General features: G+C 44.3%; 1 protein-coding gene across 2 annotated transcripts in view; it reads right to left on the bottom strand.

Annotated features, from left to right (window-relative positions):
* Nucleotides 1-8,559: 8,559 nt before the first annotated feature.
* The window catches only part of LOC137564170 (importin-8-like), a 68,436-nt gene continuing 57,575 nt past the window's right edge, over nucleotides 8,560-19,420 (bottom strand). For both annotated transcript variants that reach the window (XM_068277648.1, XM_068277647.1), the window contains exons 24-25: nucleotides 16,608-16,724; nucleotides 8,560-10,305 (exon numbers count right to left, since the gene is read on the bottom strand). In XM_068277648.1, the coding sequence (XP_068133749.1) occupies nucleotides 10,241-10,305; nucleotides 16,608-16,724 (182 nt within the window). In that variant the 3' untranslated portion in view covers nucleotides 8,560-10,240. The remainder of the gene's footprint in view (nucleotides 10,306-16,607; nucleotides 16,725-19,420) is intronic.

Genomic DNA, 19,420 nt, shown 5'->3' on the forward strand with positions numbered 1-19,420 from the left:
CATAAGGATCTGACAGACTTTTATAAAGGCTACATTGTGATGGCTAAACAACAGGGTTAGGGCTAGTTCAGATGGACGCTCAGGGACATGTCACTTAGATGATGCTAAACGCTTCTCTGCAAATGAACAGAGCAGCATTTGGCGTCTGTTTCCATTGTTCGGTAGTCACTTTGTGTTTGAGCCCCCTAGTGGGGCATACATAGTAACTGACCGCTGGGAGACTTGGGCGCAGGATACAGCCGGTATGGCTTATCCTGCTGCTGCACAAGTTCCCGGTGGCGTTAAATACTATTCCCCCTCTAGATCCCCGTGGATAGTGGGGAATAATGTAATTCACCTTTCAGCTGTTTACTGGAAGGCGAATTACAGTGTTTTAGAAGCAACTTCAGCTCAGTTTTCTGACGGTGAGGAAGTTACTGACTGCGCGCCGCTATAGCCGGAATTCCTATTACGGTCTATGGTGGCGCCGGCTGTGCCCAAGTCTCCTGCACTGTAATCACAGCGCTCGCTAGCGAGACACGGAAGCACCAAACATAGTCGAGATGAAACAACTAGATTGAGCGTGGCGTTTATGCAGACGGGAAAAGCCTGGTTGCTACTAGTTACCACAGGTCCTGGCTGGTCTTAAAATACCAAATGTTTTACTTACTTTACCATAAGCTCTAATCTTCGTGAAGTGACATTTATCAAGGTTTTTACCGCGCAAGTCGGTAATTTACCTCACTAGTCAGTAATTTAACTTTTTAATGTGATATCAGCCTTAGTGAATTGATGTTTAGCAAGATGTTTGGTAAAATCAGCTGTTTTCTGCATTACTGAATGTGGTAAGGCTTGATGAATTGAAGCCATAAATAGTCCGACACAAGAGCGGAAAGCTTTAATGTTGTATTATCTCATATGACTAATAAAATCAGCGAGTGTCGGGGGAAAATTATTTATAAATGGTCTAGCGCTCAACAAGTCCTAGGAGTAATGTATTTTTTCTCTCAATAGATACAGTTCAATAATATTCAGTTCGAAGCAAACAGTCCTTGGCCCATATGCAATGCAGTTAACTTTCTCCTGTGTTTTCTCCTAGGTGATATTTTTAAACTTTAAATAAAATGCTTTTTAAGCCGCCAGAAAGCAAGAAAATACTCAAAATAATTTTGTTATTACTTTTTCACCTACTTTTTGGTCCTTTTTTTAGTTGAAAAGTACTGAGAAGTTATTTAAAATCGAAGATTAATAATTATCTCCTAGGTGAAAACTCAGGTGAAAAAGAGAATTGCATATGGCCCCTTCTGTGTATAATACTCTCAGATTGCACTCACAAGGAACAATTATGGTGCAGTATGTTCATCCACCACCACCTTATGTGCACACACACATACAATGCGCTCACCGGACAGTATTGCCAACCAATTACAGATCAGCTCAAGGGTTTTGTGGCCAAGCTAGTATACAGTGGTCTCCTGCCCATAGCCAGCCTTTGACCTGAGCGACCGGAGCAGTCGCTCAGGGCGCCGGCTTCCAAGGGGGCACCTACACCTAGCTACCTATACTGAGGGCACCTAAAGCTGACTTACTATACTGGTTGCTTCTATAGCTGGCTACCTTTACTGAGGGCACCAATACCTAGCCACCTACACTGGAGGAACCTACGCCTGGGTACCTATGAGAGGGAGACCTTCAACTGACTTCCTATACTGGGGCACCTATGCTTGGCTTCCTATATTGAGGGCACCTACACAGGAGATCCTACACTGGAGGCACCTATACCTGGGGGGGGGGGGGGGGGGGGGGGGGGGTTGCGCTGTGGCTATTATGCGTGGTGGAAATTGTTGGTGCTGTGCTATCATTCCAAATGGAGGGGCCTAACTGTCCCACTGATAGTTTTTATTGATATTCCTGAAAGGTTCTAGCCTTCATTTTTAAGTATATTGAGGATAATGCAATCTTACTAGTGAAGTGTCACGGAGATCTGAGCATTTGAGGTGATGTGTCATGATGTCAAAAAGGTTGGGAACTGCTGTCCTAGGAGGTAACTCAGGAGAAAAGGTGAATTCTGTGTGCGTGCGTGTGTGTGCACGTGCGAAGAGGATGAGGGGGCACAAAAATCAGGTTTCGCTCAGGGCACTGTGAAACCTAAGGCCGGCCCTGCTCCTGCCGTGTCTTCAACAGCTTGAAGAAAAAAAGGAACACATCTATGGTGTAGTATGTCCAGTGCAATCACCCCACATGCACATACATCACATGCAGTACCCTCATCAGATTTCGTGGCCAATTTAAGTCTATTAGCAACAGCGCTTTTGGCCCAGCCAGCAAACTCCTCCTTGTTAGCAGTCACCCTCACGTTCTCATCCCATGGAAACAGATGTGCAATGCTTTGATACAGTATTGATTCTGAACACCAGCCTTGTGAACCCACTCCACATAAAACTAGAGCCTCTCACCGGGTTCTGTTGCTGATCCCAATCTGACCAGCCCAGCTCACTCTTGGGTCCAGTCTGACAGTTTTCTCCAAAAGGATTCAGCCTTAAACTCGAGAAAAAGCTCCCATAGTATAATACTGTTTATTAAACAATTTTTTTTAAAGTAGTGCACTTACAATTGTAAGAAGATATGCACATTTAAAAGCCAGTTGCAGCAACATGTGTAGCGTCTCCCGTCCTGCCAAACTCCACCCGACTAGTTTCGTCGGTATGACTCATCAGGGGCGTGGCTATTGGCATCTGCAGATCAAGCAATCATCCGCAGATCTGAAAATCCATCCTGGTGGATCTGATCTGCAGATGAATGTCAGTTAAATCATGTGTGTATGATGATCTGCAGATCTCATAGACTATCATTGCAATTTGCAGGAATGGATTTTTGGCAGGAACAGATCTTTTGCAGATACTGATCTTTTGTGTCTGTACAGCATCTGTGTGTGCAGCATCTTGCAAAGATTTTTTTCTGATGTGGAGTTCAGCTCCATAGAAAAGACTGTGTAGAGCAGGGGTCTCATACTACATGAAGGGTGGCAAGATTGGTCTGTGATCTTTCATTTTTCAAAGACTATAGTCTGATGTGTGTATGCACCTTTACGCTCTGAGAATGTTCACATGCATCTGATGCACGACATTTCTTAAAGGGAAGGTTCAGGGACTATCTGAAAAAAATAAAAATCCCCATCCACTTACCTGGGGCTTCCTCCAGCCCGTGGCAGGCAGGAGGTGCCCTCGGCGCCGCTCCGCAGGCTCCCGGTGGTCTCCGGTGGCGCGCCCGACCTGGCCAGGCCGGCGGCCAGGTCGGGCTCTTCTGCGCTCCAAGGCCCGGCACTTCTGCGTCCCACGCCGAGAACTACTGCGCCTGCGCAGTACAGCCCGGAGGACGTCCGATGACGTCAGAGCGCCGGCGTGGGACGCAGAAGTGCCGGACCTTGGAGCGCAGAAGAGCCCGACCTGGCCGCCGGCCTGGCCAGGTCGGGCGCGCCACCGGAGACCACCGGGAGCCTGCGGAGCGGCGCCGAGGGCACCTCCTGCCTGCCACGGGCTGGAGGAAGCCCCAGGTAAGTGGATGGGGATTTTTATTTTTTTCAGATAGTCCCTGAACCTTCCCTTTAAATGGAAAAAAAAAAAAAAAACACTTGCCCCCACATATCGGTTTAGTTGCTATTTTTTGGACCCTCCACATATGTTTTCACAAGCTGACATTGCAGGTTGTTTGCCTTCTTGTTCTGTCTGGTAATGTCTTACCCAAAATAGGGTCATTTTGCAGCAGCCCCCAGTGCTTTTTAATGATGCTTTCAACCTCTTTGTATTGGGAGTTGAAATCGAGCAAAACTGCATAATTATAGGCATTAGTAGCAGTTAGAGGATCATTTCTGTTTTGTAAAAGCAAGTTTCTGCCTTTATTCAATACTTCCTCTGCTGTTTTGGCCAATTCCTCACGTTGATAGCGTTTTTTGACAAATCTATTTATTTGAATATCTACTTGCATGATATAATCAATGTCATTAGAGCAGTTCCTCCGTATTCTACTGAACTGCCCTTTGGGGATATTCTGCAGCCATTTGGGATGATGGCAGCTCCTTATGGGGATATACGAATTCCTGTCTGTTTTTTGAAGAATGTTTTTGTACTTACTTCCCCTTCTTTATTCATAATGACAACGTTCAGAAATTCTATTTCATCTCTACTGTTTTTTTGCAGTGAGTTTTATCCCCAAATTGTTCCCATTTAACCACTCTATATACTCTCCTAATTCTGCTTCCGTACCCTCCCATATCCAGAACAAGTCATCAATGAATCTTTGCCATTTTCTGACTGCTGAGCTTGGTCTTAAAAGGATACCCGAAGTGACATGCAACATGATGAGCTAGACATGGGTATGTACAGTGCCTAGCACACAAATAACTATGCTGTGTTTCTTTTTTTCTTTCTCTGTCTGAAATAATTAAATATCAGGTTTGTAAGTGGCTGACTCAGTCTTGATAGGAAGTGACTACAGTGTGTGTGACCCTCACTGATAAGAAATTCCCCTTTGTATCTCTTTCTTGCTCTCAGAAGCAATTTTCTGCTAGGAAAGCGTTTTATAGTTGGAATTTCTTATCAGTGAGGGTCACGCTGTAGTCACTTCCTGTCTGGGCCAGGCCTGAGTCAGCCACTTGCATACCTGATATTTAACTCTTTCAGGTAGAGAAAGAAAAAAAAGGAACACAGCATAGTTGTGTGCTAGGCACTGTACATACACATGTCTATCTTATCATGTCACGTCAGTTCAGGTATCCTTTAATTGTAACACTTTCTTCTCCCACTGATCCATAAAGATATTGGCCATGCTGGGGGCATATTTGGCCTCCATTGCACAGCCCAATAATTGTAAGAAAAATTCCCCCCCATACCAAAAGTAGTTATGGGACAGTGAAAAATCCAATAAAAGAAAATGTATTTGTACCTTCTTCAATACCCCATGTTCAACTGATCTGAGGGCCTCAACATGGGGAATAATAGTATACGGCGCTGTCACATCTGCTGTGACAAGTCGGCTTCCTACTCTGATTTTCATCCCATTCATATTTTGTAGGATTGTTTTGTATCTCTCAGCAGATAAGGTAGAGATCTTACCACTGGTGGCAGGAATTGGTCAATGTATTCACCAATTCTCTGGTTTATTGACACAATCCCGCTAATAATAGGTCTACCTGGCGGCTGCTGCAAATTCTTGTGAATTTTTGGATTCATGTACATGACCAGTATTCTTGGGGCATCTATCATCAAGTACTTAAATTCTGCATCGTTAATTCCTTTTTCCAATCCCCCTCTCAGGATGGTATGCATTTTCTCCTTAAAGAGACCCTGTAACAAAAAAAACGTCCCCTGGGGGGTACTCACCTCGGTAGAGGGAAGCCTCACGGTCCCAATGAGGCTTCCCCCTCCCCTGTAGTTGCAGGCAGTCCAGCGCTGGCTCCCCCCGGAGTGTCCCAGAATCCTCCCTCGACAAGGCTGACAAGCGCTGATTTAATTTACCTTTCCTGGCTTCAGCGGGGGCACTGTTGCGGCTCTTCGCACGGAGATAAGCAAAAATAGCCGACCTCCGTCGGGCACACTCTACTGCGCAGGAGACTTGTGCCTGCGCAGTAGAGCGGCCCAACAGCGATCAGCTTTTTCTGCCTATCTCCCAGGCGGAGAGCCTATACTGCGCCTGCTCTGGAGCCCAGGAGTTTATTTAAATCCCCACCATTCCGAGAGGATTTTTGCTGCCGCCGTGGGACCGAGGACGACGGGGAAGCCTCGATAGGATCTGGAGGCTTCCCCCACCCGAGGTGAGTACCCACCCAGGGGAGGTTTTTCTCATTACACGTTTTACAAGTGCACTTGTGTCGGGTCACTTCTAAGTTTTTTGTATGTCTGTTGGTCACCGAGTATATTCTGTATCGCCTTTTTTTTTTTTATTGATCAATGTGCATTATCACAATCCCACCCCCCTTGTCCGCTGGACGTACATGGACTGCTTTGTTTTCGCTAAGTTCCTTTATTTGTTTTATTTCAATGGTATTCTTTCTTACCGTTATTTTCTCAATATCATTTAAAACCATAGTCTTAAAACTCTGCACCATACTGTCCTTACAGTTATCTGGGGGGTTAAGTGTCAGGGGCAGTTACTCACCCACTCACCCGTAAATCATTAATGAAACACTTCCCCCACTAGTGGCAAAACCGATGTGCCTTTTTTTTCCTGTGTTGCCAAAACTCTGGCCACACCCACCTTTGTCACCATTGCCCGCCCCCAGCTCGGCAGCTGCGACCTAAGTGGTGGCAGTTTCCAAAACACTTTGGACAAAAATGGGAGGGATTCGTAGTTTCCACCAAAAATACTGATTTATGGGCAATCAGGTGAGTTACTTGATCCTTAACTTGAGTTAATCCTTGATGCTTGAAAAAATGAAGAACGAAAGAAGAGGACGGCAGAGGTAAAGATGGATAGACAGAGTATGTGAAGCTATGAACATGCCTATGCAACATCTGAAATTTGTTGTGAATGACCATCACCTGGTGTGAAGAAGTAGATATGGTCATGAAGAGTCGACTAAATGAATGAGGTGAGTTACTGCCCTTGACAACCACTGATTGTAGTAGAGCTTGAAAAGAGCTTTACATTAGGCTTGGGGCCTACTAGTGACGCTGGGAAAATGGGAGGAGTCAGTCTTCCTGTGAACACAGAGCTGACCCCACCCACCTCCTCTGTGTTGGCTGAAAGTCACTATTTGTAGTAAACACCACAACTAACATTCTGCAGAGTCTTCCTGTCGTTTTTCCCGGCTATATGTTTAATAAAGCATTTACTCTTATCCTCCCAACAGTAAGGGCCTGTTTCCACTTGTACGATTCTTCTGCGATTCCCCGCATGCAAATTTGGATGTGTATTAAAGAGACTCCGTAACAAAAATTGCATCCTGTTTTTTATCATCCTACATGTTCCAAAAGCTATTCTAATGTGTTCTGGCTAACTGCAGCACTTTCTACTATGACAGTCTCTGTAATAATTCAATGTATCTTTCCCCTGTCAGACTTGTCGGCCTGTGTCTGGAAGGCTGCCAAGTTCTTCAGTGTTGTGGTTCTGCTATGAACTCACCCTTTCTGGCCCCTCTATGCACACTGCCTGTGTGTTATTTAGATAAGAGAGAAGCTGCTCTAATCAGCTGGATAAATCGTCCTCTGAGCTGGCTGGGCTTTCACATACTGAGGAATTACAAACAAGGGCAAAGCTGTTTGCAGGAAGAAAAGAGCAGCCTGAAACTTCAGTGCATGGGGGAAAGAAACACACAAATGATCTCTTGAGATTCAAAAGGAATGCTGTATACAGCCTGCTTATGTATGGATGTATTTTCTATGTGTGGACATACTGTACATCAACCTACTTCCTGTTTTGGTGGCCATTTTGTTTGTTTACAAACAAACTTTTTAAAACTGTTTTTAACCACTTTTAATGCGGCGGGGAGCGGTGAAATTGTGACAGAGGGTGATAGGAGATGTCCCCTAACGCACTGGTATGTTTACTTTTGAGCGATTTTAACAATACAGATTCTCTTTAAAACCAATAAAATGCTTCTCAATTGGGATGGGGGGGGGGGGGGGGGAGATTGGTGGTTGAAACAGACAGACAGAAGAGCGGCAGCATATTTTCACATTACCCACGTGTTTTCCAGGCTCGGGAATCGGATGCGGTCTTGCATCAGAAGTGCCGGCATATGCCTTGGAGATGCGAGGGGCACAAGTGGAAACAGGCCCTTCAGTAAAACAGCAAGTGATCGATGATTTCCTACTGCAGGCAGGGCGATGTGCTGAGAGGAACACATGGCTTCTATAAACACACTGGGAGGGGATAAATTACACACTGAATGAGGAGGAACTATAGTTGAAGAGTAGGGAGATGGAGGGCTGGGCCTGATAATCTGCTCTATGCAGGGCAAGGAACTACTGTATATCCTGCGTATAAGACTACTTTTTAACACTTGAAAATCTTCTGAAAAGTTGGGGCTCGTCTTATACGCCGGGTGTCATTGATACTGGGTGAGATGCCCTATTCTGTTACCGCCTCTCAGATCTCACTGCTGAGGACTGTACTGGAGCTGCGCAGGTACATATATGCGAGATCTAAGAGGCAGAGAAGGAGGTAAATAGGATACAAGGGTGGGCCAGAAGGGTGAAAGAGGCGTATTTTATGGGCACAGCGCAATCTATTCTTCCATACCGCTCTGATAAACCAGTAGACAAGGAGAGCTGACCAATCCACTTATGGAGAGTTGACCAATCCAACCAGTCAATTGACTTTATACTGTTATATACTGGGTAACATACAGTACAGCACCAGAATATGTCCATATATAGCACCAGTATATGAATTTTTTTTATTTTAATGTGGTGTGCGTTGGAAGAGGTGTAGTCTTATATGGCGAGTATATCCCAAACTCTATATTTTAACTGTAAAAGTTGGGGGGTCGTCTTATACGCCCAGTCTTATACTCCGGAATATACGGTACCACTCTGCAGGCAGTAGGAAACTTCAGAAACAAGGGAGGAAACAGCAGCCAGGTATTTTAAATATATTTATTGCAAAAGTACAGATGTGCAATACACAGAACTCCGTGCATTGCTAATTAATGCAATCTTCTATTACAGTATATGCATTAAAAACAGGAGAATGAACTAGGACTTAAGGAAAATTCCACTTTCATATAAAATTGTGAAACAGATCCATGCTGCTTAAGTCTTCATAACTTAATATAATAGATAACCGAAATTTCATTTCAGGAGCTAGCTAAGAATTTCCGAAGAGGAAGCTCCAACTATAATTCTGTGTAACCGTGACAACAGTACTCTGGAATACAGACTATCAGGAAACTCCCACTTTACTGCATGATTAACCAATCAAGTACCACCGTCACTTGGAATCATTTATTGACTGCCAGACAGCTTTGACATTCTAATCTTTTGTAGTGGTGGTGTTTTATATGTACTTAAAATGTAAATATGATGAAATAAGGTTTGCCATGGATCATTGTAGTTTATATTGTTTGAAGGCACCCTGTAATGAGAGGAGGCTGCCACATTTATTTCCTTTTAAATAATACTAGTTGTCTGGCAGGCATGCTGGTCTCTTTATCTGCAGCTAATATGGCCAGACTTTAATCACATCACCTGATGTTCATACTTGTTCTGGGTCAATGGCTGAAAATATTGGAGACACAGGATTAGCAGGACAGCAATTAGCAGCACTGTTTAAAGGGAACACAAGGTGAGAGGGATATGGGGGCTGCCATATTTATTTCCTTGTAAACAATGCCAGTCGCCTGGCAGCCCTATTCTTCTGGCGTAAGTAGTGCCTGAGTCAAAACCCTGGAACAAGCATATGGCTAATCCGGTAAAACCTGATTCAGAGTACCTGATCTGCTGCATGCTTGTTCGGGGTCTATGGCTAAAGGTATCTGAGACACAGGATTAGGACTGCCAGGCAATTAGTATTGTTAAAAAGGAAATAAGGTAGCCTTCATATCCCTCTCACCTTGGGTTCCCTTTAAAAAGGGAAATAAATATGTCAGTCTTCATACATCACTATCACTACAGGGTTCCTTTAAATGAATGAACTGCATGTTTCTCAACAAAAGTGTAATTTTACTTTAACTATGCAGGGGACTATCGGGCCCAGCATGCTGAATACATCTGACCTGTGCAAAATACAGACACAAACAGGTTTGCAGCTGATGGTTTGTAGATGTGCTTTAAACAGACATGATTCTTTATTGAAAGACAAGTATGTATAAGGCTGGCCTTGAGTGTCACACTGATTGTTTAGAACAAGGTTTATAAAGTTGTATTTCATTGTTAATTAGGATTCTGCTCCTAGGGGGTGGGGTCGGCTGCACACACCACGCCTCCTCTGCAGGTTCCAGAGTCTGCTACATCCAAGTAGCGCAGGAAGGGAATGAGTACAAATGCACCGGCCAGCTGAACTAGAGTTCTAGCTCAAAGCCCTTGAAGCGATAATTTACACAGTCCTTCAGTCAATTCATAATTGGGTCCGCCACATTCTGTCATCAGTCAACTGTGTGCCCCAAGTAATCCACAGCCCTCCAGCAATGAATGTGGGCAATGGCTGCTACATCTGCGGCAGCGGTCAGCAGATCTGCATCATGATTTGTGTCTCTGCGGGACATCAGTAACATTTACAAAACGGGGTAGTGCAAATGTTCCAGAGCTCTTATCCACTACTCAGTTCATTGTTGGGAACCACCAACCATATGTGCCGCGAAACATTGCTCTATCTCCAAGCGTCGAGTAGCTGCGGGGAGAAAGAGGAGAAGTATGAGCTTCAAACGTCAGTATAACTAAAAGGTGCCCATACATTATTCCATTTCCCTTGTGGATTCAATCACTGTGACCAAATCAGCCAAACATCAATTATCCATCATTGTCACCAAATTGTATTTTTTTCAGTTTCAGACTGAAATCGATCAAAATGACTGATCAGATAGGATGGTGAATTTGTGCTGGAAAGAGGGTGATGGCGGCACGATGGTATCTATGCCAGGGGCCCAGAGCTCCATGGTGGGAAACCCAGGTGTCTCCCCAGCCAATACTGCTCCCCCAGGTCCACTACAGAGCATAAGCGGCAGCGGAGCAGACTCATTACTTACCTGTCCGGCTGGCGCACTCTCCTGTGTCCTCTCGTCATCTCCCGATGCCCTTACTCTGTAACCTGCTGGTATTACTTATGTACATTCTGCTGGGTCACCAAGTACAGGCACTGGGAGAGCAAATACTCTGTAGGGGCCCTGCAGGAGCAGTATTAGTGCCAGGGAGACCTAGTGGTCCCGTCACCAGCTGTGGGGGAGCAGCAGTAGCAGCAGTCCTATACATTTTTCATTCCATGCGGAACTCTATTAAAAATGTATCTGCAGCGTGTGGCAGTAGTAGATCCCTTGCTGATCAGATGTCGGTCAGAAAGAGATCTATCTTTTGGGCAAGTCGGTGGTAATCTGCCAGTGTATCTCAGGCTGAATTGTTGTTGTGCTAGGATGTGGTGTTTTTAAATGCAGACTGTTGCATCTTACTGTGTCTGGAAAACTGCAAATGATTTACAGCTATGGTACAAACACAGCAACAATGCGTTCATATAATGCTGATGTGCTTTTCTACCAGTGTTCATATATACAGGCTTAAAGAGAAACCGTGACCAAGGATTGAACTTCATCCCAATCAGTAGCGGATACCCCCTTTCCCATGAAAAATCTTTTCCTATTCTCAAACGGATCATCAGGGGACTCTGTATGGCTAATATTGTGTTGAAACCCCTCCCACAGTGTGATGTCAGGACCATGGTGCTGACATCACACTGTGGGAGCCTTGTTGCATTGTGGGAAATAACAGCCGTTTCCAACTGCCAAAAAAAAGCAAGCAGCAGCTACTTCAACTAACATCACCTGCCAGCAGTAAAACTGTCACCATATGATAAATGTCAGAATGTAAATCAGGGTGAGAAAATATAATATAATTATTGTAAAAATTAAGCACTTTTTAGCACTTTTGTTCATTACATTATTTTCACTGGAGTTCCTCTTTAAATACACAATTTTATATGCTTTTAATACATTATTTAACCACTTGAGGACCGCAGTGTTAACCCCCCCTAGTGACCAGGCCATTTTTAGTTAAATAGGCCACTGCAGCTTTAAGGCCAAGCTGCAGGGCCGTTCAACACAGCACACGAGTGATTCCCCCCTCCTTTTCTCCCCACCAACACAGCTCTCTGTTGGTGGGGTCTGATCGCCCCTCCCCCCAGTGTGTTGTTTTATTAATATTTATTTATGTTTTTTTAAAATGGTCTTTTTTCCTCATTTCCTTCAGCCTATCACAGCGGATCGCTTCCCAGTGTCCCAGGGGGACAGCCGTCTCACACGGCTGTCCCCAGTACAGCGCTGCTGCGCATCGCAGCGCTGTACAAAATAATTAGACGGCGGTTTCGCCGTCTAAGTCTCCCGAGCGGCGATCGCCGCTCGGAGACTGAAGGTGAGGCGGAGCTCCGCCCCCCGAGCAGGAGGTGCGCGCGATCTGCTAGCCCCATAGACGGCCGTTCACGCAAATAGCCGTGGAGCGGTCCTGGGGCTGCCGCACTGCTCACGCCAATTGGCGTGGAGCAGTCGGCAAGTAGTTAACTTAAATATGCACGCCATCTTTCTTTAGTAAAAAGCCAGTCTTTGCAAAAGAAAAATACAGATTGCACCAATTGATGGATCCTCATCTCTCCTCAGTGACTTCCAGATGCCTGATCACTTCTAGTAGGTCTGAACTGATTAGGCTAGGTTCACACTGGGGCATTACATTCCCTGTAAAAACAGGCAATGCAAGGGAGGGGAAAAGTTGCTTTGCACATGAGATGCGATACGGCGCATATAGTAAGGCATACAGTCAATGAAACTGTAAATTTGCATACATGATATCCAGTAAAGCACAGCATGCCTCACATTATATCTATGGATACAACACACCACACCGCTAACGCGCCGATGTGAATGTACCAATACAATATTATTGCATCATGGCTCATTTTTTAGTTTCTTTAAAAAGGAACCCGAGGTGTGAGACCCATGGAAGCTGCCATATTTCTCATTAAACCGTTCTGCTGATCTTTCTGGTCAGTTGGATCAAAATCACACACCTGAAACAAGCATGCAGCTAATCTTGTCAGATATCCGATCTGCATATGCTTTTTCAGGGTCTATGGCTAAAAGTATTAAGGTGCCCATACACTAGAACGAATATGGGCAGATTCGACCAAGAGACAAATGTATCTCTAATCAAATCTGATTAGAGATAAATATGTATCTAATCGAATCTGCCCATACACTACAGGCCGATTCCTTTCCGATTTCAGCATGAAATCATCCGGGAATCGCCTGAGCCACCGCTGTCCGCCCCGCCGCTGCCCCCAAAATGTATAAATGTATGTAAATTATGTAGTGCATTTATACATTACCTGTCCTGAAGCAGCTCGCTGGGTCCACTCGTCCATCTCAACGGGTAAGCCGCATACACGCTAGCGGCGCATAGCGTCTGACAGCCGCTATGCGCCTTCGTGACGTCAGAGCGCCGCCGGCGTATATGCGGAACTTGGCGAGATGGACGGAAACCGCGTGGAGGCTGACACCGGACAGGTAATGTATAAATGCACTACACACATTTATACAATTCGGCGGCAGAGGCGGGGGTTTCGTCGTCTCTTCGCAAGTCGGCCGCCGTACCGCCGCGCACCCGACCAACCACGGCCCGAAATTTACCAACATGCGCAGTCGACTGTGCGGCCAATTTCTGTCCCGAAATTGGTCACTTTGTCGGTCGGGCATGCACTTGGCAGCACCAATTTTCATCCAATTCGATTATATTAATCGAATTAGATGGTCGATTGGTTGGTTGGTCGCCTAGTGTATGGCTCCCTTTAGAGGAAAAGGATCAGCAGAACAGCCAGGCAATGTGCATTATTTAAAAGGAAATAAACACGTCAGCCTCCTCATCCCTCACACCTCAGGTTTCCTTTAATAACAAGTATCCACACACTATTTCTTTATAAAGCGCCAACATATTACGCAGCACTGACAATTTAAAGAGGAACTCCAGTGAAAATAATGTAATAAAAAAAGTGCTTCATTTTAACAATAATTATGTATAAATGATTTAGTCAGTGCTTGCCCATTGTAAAATCTTTTAAATCCCTGATTTACATTCTGACATTTATTACATGTTGACATTTTTACTGTTGGCAGGTGATGTAGCTGCTGCATGCTTTTTTGGCAGTTGGAAACAGCTGTAAAATGCTATTTCCCACAATGCAGCAAGGTTCACAGACAGGAAACTGCCAAGAGTACGTACTCAGAATTTATTTGTGGGAGGGGTTTCACCACAATATCAGCCATACAGCGCCCCCTGATGGTCTGTTTGTGAAAAGGAATAGATTTCTCATGTAAAAGGGGGTAAAAGGGGGTATCAGCTACTGATTGGGATAAAGTTCAATTCTTGGTTGGAGTTTCTCTTTAACCACTTTACCCCCGCGCGTACGTATTTCTCCGTCCCTTTTACCATCCTTTAACCCCCAGGGACGGAGAAATACGTACTTTCCGCGCTCCCGCCGCTGTCCGCGCTCCCGCTCGTAAACACGCCGCCCGCCGCTAGTAAACACGCTGCCGCCCGCTCGCCCGGAGATCAATGAACGGGAAAATCCATTCCCGTTCGTTGATCTCAGCCCCGCAATGATCCGCTGCCGCTCGGCTGAGCAGCACGACCATTGTGGGGGGAAAAAAAACAAAAAAACAAAAGTACTCAGCCTCTTTCTACTTCCTGCAAGCGTCCTTCCGGACGCTTGCAGGTCGCATAAACAAAATGTTACTGTGGCCATCTTGTGGCCAAATAATAAAACTATATCCAAAGCATATTTCACATAGAAAATAAATTAGTTTAACACACAAAATTAACCCTTTACCTCCCACACTGCCCAATTTTTTTTTCTTTTAATTTAAAAAAAAAAAAAAAATTACAATAAAAAAAAAATACATAAATAGTTACCTTAGGGACTGAACTTTTTAAATATTTATGTCAAGAGGGTATAACACTGTTACTTTATAAACTATGGGCTTGTAATTAGGGATGGACGCAAAACTGAAAAAAAATGCACCTTTATTTCCAATTAAAATATTGGCGCCAAACATTGTGATAGGGATATAATTTAAATGGGTTTATAACCGGGACAAAAGGGCAAATACATTTCATGGGTTTTAATTACAGTAGCATGCATTATTTAAAAACTATAAAGGCCAAAAACTGAAAAACTATTTTTTTCCCACGTTTTTTCCTATTTTCCCATTAAAACACATTTAGAATAAAATAATTCTTGGCATAATGTCCCACCTAAAGAAATCCTAATTGGTGGCAAAAAAACAAGATATAGTTCATTTCATTGCGATAAGTAATGATAAAGTTATAGACGAATGAATGGAAGGAGCGCTGAAAGGTGAAAATTGCTCTGGTGGTCAGGGGGTAAAACCCCTCAGTTGGGAAGTGGTTAAAGACCAACTTCAGCCAACACTCATTTTGGATTTTCATTGTTTTCAATGTTTCTACCATGCAGTATTGCCTCATTTTCTGTCACTTTCAGTGTAGACAAAAATGGGTAAATCACAAATAATGCTTTAAAGGGAATGTCCTAGCAAAATAAAAAAATGAGTTTCACTTACCTGGGGCTTCTACCAGCCCCATGCAGCCATCCTGTGCCTTTGCAGTCACTCACTGCTGCTCCAGTCCCCCGCTGGCAGCTTGCCGACCTCGGAGGTCGGCGGGACGCATTGCGTACATTTTTACGCATTCCCGCTAGTGCAGGAACATTAACACATACATTTTTACGCGTTACTGGTTCAATGCGTACATTTTTACGCATTGAACCAGTAATGCGTAAAAATGTATGTGTTAATGTTCCTGCACTAGCGGGAATGCGTAAAAATTTACGCAATGCGTCCCGCCGACCTCCGAGGTCGGCAAGCTGCCAGCGGGGGACTGGAGCAGCAGTGAGTGACTGCGAGAGCACAGGATGGCTGCAGGGGGCTGGTAGAAGCCCCAGGTAAGTGAAACTCAATTTTTTATTTTGCTTGAACCTTCCCTTTAAGGGCTTGTTCACACTATCAGCTGTTTGCTGATTTTTTCTTTTAAAGCGCTGGTGATTTTGTAAATCGCCCTACAAGCGCTTGTGTAATGATTTCCTATGACAGTGTTCACATGTAAGCGGTTCGATTTCATTGAAATTGCAATCGCGCTACATGTACCATTTTCTGAGTGCTTTGGCTCAATGACCGGTATAGGGAAATCGCAAAGCGCTTGAAAAAGTGCTTTGTATAGCGATTTCCTGAGCGCTTTTATGAATAAATACATTGTATTTATTCATTTCCGAGTTAAAGAGTTCAGGGTTAAAAATCATCGCTGAGCAAAAGCACTTTTGAAAGCGCAAATCACAGGGAAAAGTTCTTTATGTGAACAAAGCCTTAAACACATAGATGAGTGGGTAAGAAGACAGATCACTACTTATTGCATTCATGACACTATAGACGAGCATGCTGCACCCATGCAAGCACGGCCACGCACGCTCTGCAGCATGGAGCCACATGTGGACGAGCAGCTGCGGTTTACTACGTGCAGTTGTGGCCATACTTGCGTAGATGCAGTACAGCAGTGCTTGTGCCCCGGAAGATGATAGCAACAAGGTAATATATCGGATAATCTATGTCAGATGTTCCGCAGGTCCACATGAGGCAATGGTGGGGGCCAGGAGGATATGGAAAACTTCTGCATGATACCTCCCTCTTCTTAGATACTGGTATCTTATTTATTTTCTACGCCCCGGATGCACTTAATGTTTTGTATTGCCTGGACTTGGGCTGTAACTAGTAGTCGGTAAGGTACACAATCAAATGAACAGCAGCTCCTGGCATTCATCCAGCCAGGTTCTGTGGAACTGACTTTGGTACGTTTTTCAGATTTTCACCCAACAGTGATGGGAGATACTTGGGACACAAAGTGAATGCTGGCACAGGATTGGTCACTGACCGGCTGCACTCTTCCTCTGCTCCGACAAGGTGTAGATCTCCTGCAGCTGTTTCTTCTGGTCGTTGCTGAGCTGCGCTGTCAGCGACTGATACCAGGCTGGCTCCCTGCTTTGTACCTCTGAAAGAGGAAAAAAGGGAGAACATATTAGTGTATGGAGATCTTCCCAGCCTTTCTACATGTGTTTCCCTCCAGGTGTAGGTGTGTGTGTGGTGTGGGCGTGCGTGTGTGTGTGAGTGAATAAGTGTGAGTGAGTGAGTGAGTGTGAGAGTGAGTGTGAGAGTGAGTGTGTGAGTGAGTGTGTGAGTGAGTGAGTGTGTGAGTGAGTGAGTGTGAGTGAGAGTGAGTGAGTGTGAGTGAGTGTGTGTGTGAGTGAGTGAGTGAGTGAGTGAGTGAATGTGAGTGAGTGTGCGTGAGTGAGTGAGTGTGAGTGAGTGTGAGTGAGAGTGAGTGAGAGTGAGTGAGAGTGTGAGAGAGAGAGATTAATTCCATTTTGGTTTCCTAAAATTACAACTGCATTGTGGTAGTGTTGTAGCCTCTCATCTCTCCTCCTACCAACATACAACTCTTAATTTTAGCACACTTATCCCTGGAACAGCAGATAATGCTAGGTACACACGATTCAATTTCCTGTCCAATTTATAGGAATCAGACTATTATTTCGGACATGTCTGATCTGTTTGATAACGGGATTTTGCTATGTTACCACAGAAACATCGATCCAGTTATCGCTCAGGAGCAGTTTGGACATGTACGCATGATGCAACTTCCTGTCAGATTACCTGTCAATAGGACGCGGTACTGAATCGTGTCTACCCTGCATAAGAAGCAGTGAAAGCGGTTTTGACCACAGATAACACTCAGAGGAAGCTGGGCATCCCTCTGACCTGACCTACTCTAATGCTGGAAATACACTGTTCGTTTTTGAGGGGATTAGATGGTTCGATAGATAATTTCCGACATGTCCGATCTCCCTTTCGATCCTTTCGCCGCTCGATTTCTGACAGAAGTGAATGGAAAAAGATAAGAAAATCGAGTGGAGCATGAGATTGACGACGGCAGAATCGAGCGGCAAAAAACGATCGAGAGGAGAATCGAGTGCCAGAAATGAACCGTGTATTCCCAGCATAAAGGAGCAAAGGAGCCAACTGGTGTCAGAGAGGAGGAGAAATGACACCAACAAAGCAATGTGAGGATTCCAAATTTCCAGATATAATTAAAAACTATTTTTACCAAGACTACAGTACATTCTCGTTATAGAAAACCTTTGGTTATAGTAAACTCAGATATAGTAAACTCAGTTTCCAGGTCCCAACCATGCGCCTTAATGAATATACAATGCATGATGAATTCTGATATACTAAACTCAAACGCAATTCTATAGACCATTCCTGGGAATTTACATACAAGAAAAGGTGGCCATGCTCATCCTGCTTTTAGATTGTAAGCTCGCAAGGACAGGGTCCTCCTCCTAATGTTTAGTGTTTTTGTCACAATATTTGTGCTGCTTGGAACTCTGTTGTACATTTTGTTAGTGCATCTATGTTCCCCTTGTCTTATTGTGCTTTGTAAAGCGCTGCGGAATCTGTTGGCTTTATATAAATAAAAATAATAATAGATCAGGATTTTAAAAGCGGAAAGCAGGTGCTGAGAGGAGTGGTCAATTTACATAAACAATCTTTGACCTTCTGCACTCAAGACTCACTGTAAGCTGGAAGTCTTGAAGTAGCAATAAAAATAACTGGGTTGCAAATGTTATGCAGAGAGAGAGAGAGAGAGAGAGAGAGAGAGAGAGAGAGAGAGAGAGAGAGAGAGAGAGAGAAAAAGAGAAAGAGAGAACAATTCAAAATGCATTGCATGCAACCACATTCTGTACTGGACCCTTTCACCAGCATTGAGATTTCGTCTGTAGAAAGAATCCCTACTCTACCTATGCCAGTCAGCAAGCAAGCAAACATTTCATGCTCTTAAACCAGAGATTCATGCTGAGGCACTGTCAGGTTTCTATCATTTTGTACTGCTTACACCATTTAAACAAACAAAAATTTCAGCCTCATTTCTTCTATCCTATAAATTCCTATACCAGTTCTAATGTGGTCTGGATTACTGCAGCCTTTTCTAGTTGCACTGTCTCTAATATACCTGATCTTTTCTTTGTCAAGCTTTGTCGACCCAGGGAGGAATGGGCTGCCTATGTCGTAATGAATACAAGTTCTGCATGCCCCCTGCAGGCTCTGAGTGCTTTATTTACTCCTCACAGACTGCTCTCAGTTTCAGCTTGTCTGTGATGCAGTTTGTGAGGCTAAAGGCTCATACACACATCAGACCATAGTCTTTAGAAACTGAAAGATCACAGACCAATCTTACCACCCTTCATGTAGTATGAGAGCCATACCTTCACAGTCTTTTCTATGGAGCTGAACTCCCCATCAGAAAAAAATCTTTGCAAGATGCTGCACACACAGATGCTGTACAGACACAAAAGATCAGTATCTGCAAAAGATCTGTTCCTGCCAAAAATCCATTCCTGCAAATTGCAATGATAGTCTATGAGATCTGCAGATCATCATACACACGATTTAACTGAAATTCATCTGCAGATCAAGCAATCAGCCGCAGATCTGAAAATCCATCCTGGTGGATCTGATCTGCAGATGAATGTCAGTTAAATCATGTGTGTATGATGATCTGCAGATCTCATAGACTATCATTGCAATTTGCAGGAATGGATTTTTGGCAGGAACAGATCTTTTGCAGGTACTGATCTTTTGTGTCTGGACAGCATCTGTGTGTGCAGCATCTTGCAAAGATTTTTT

The sequence above is a fragment of the Hyperolius riggenbachi genome, chromosome 3, assembly GCF_040937935.1.
Source record: "Hyperolius riggenbachi isolate aHypRig1 chromosome 3, aHypRig1.pri, whole genome shotgun sequence".
Lineage (NCBI taxonomy): Eukaryota > Metazoa > Chordata > Amphibia > Anura > Hyperoliidae > Hyperolius > Hyperolius riggenbachi.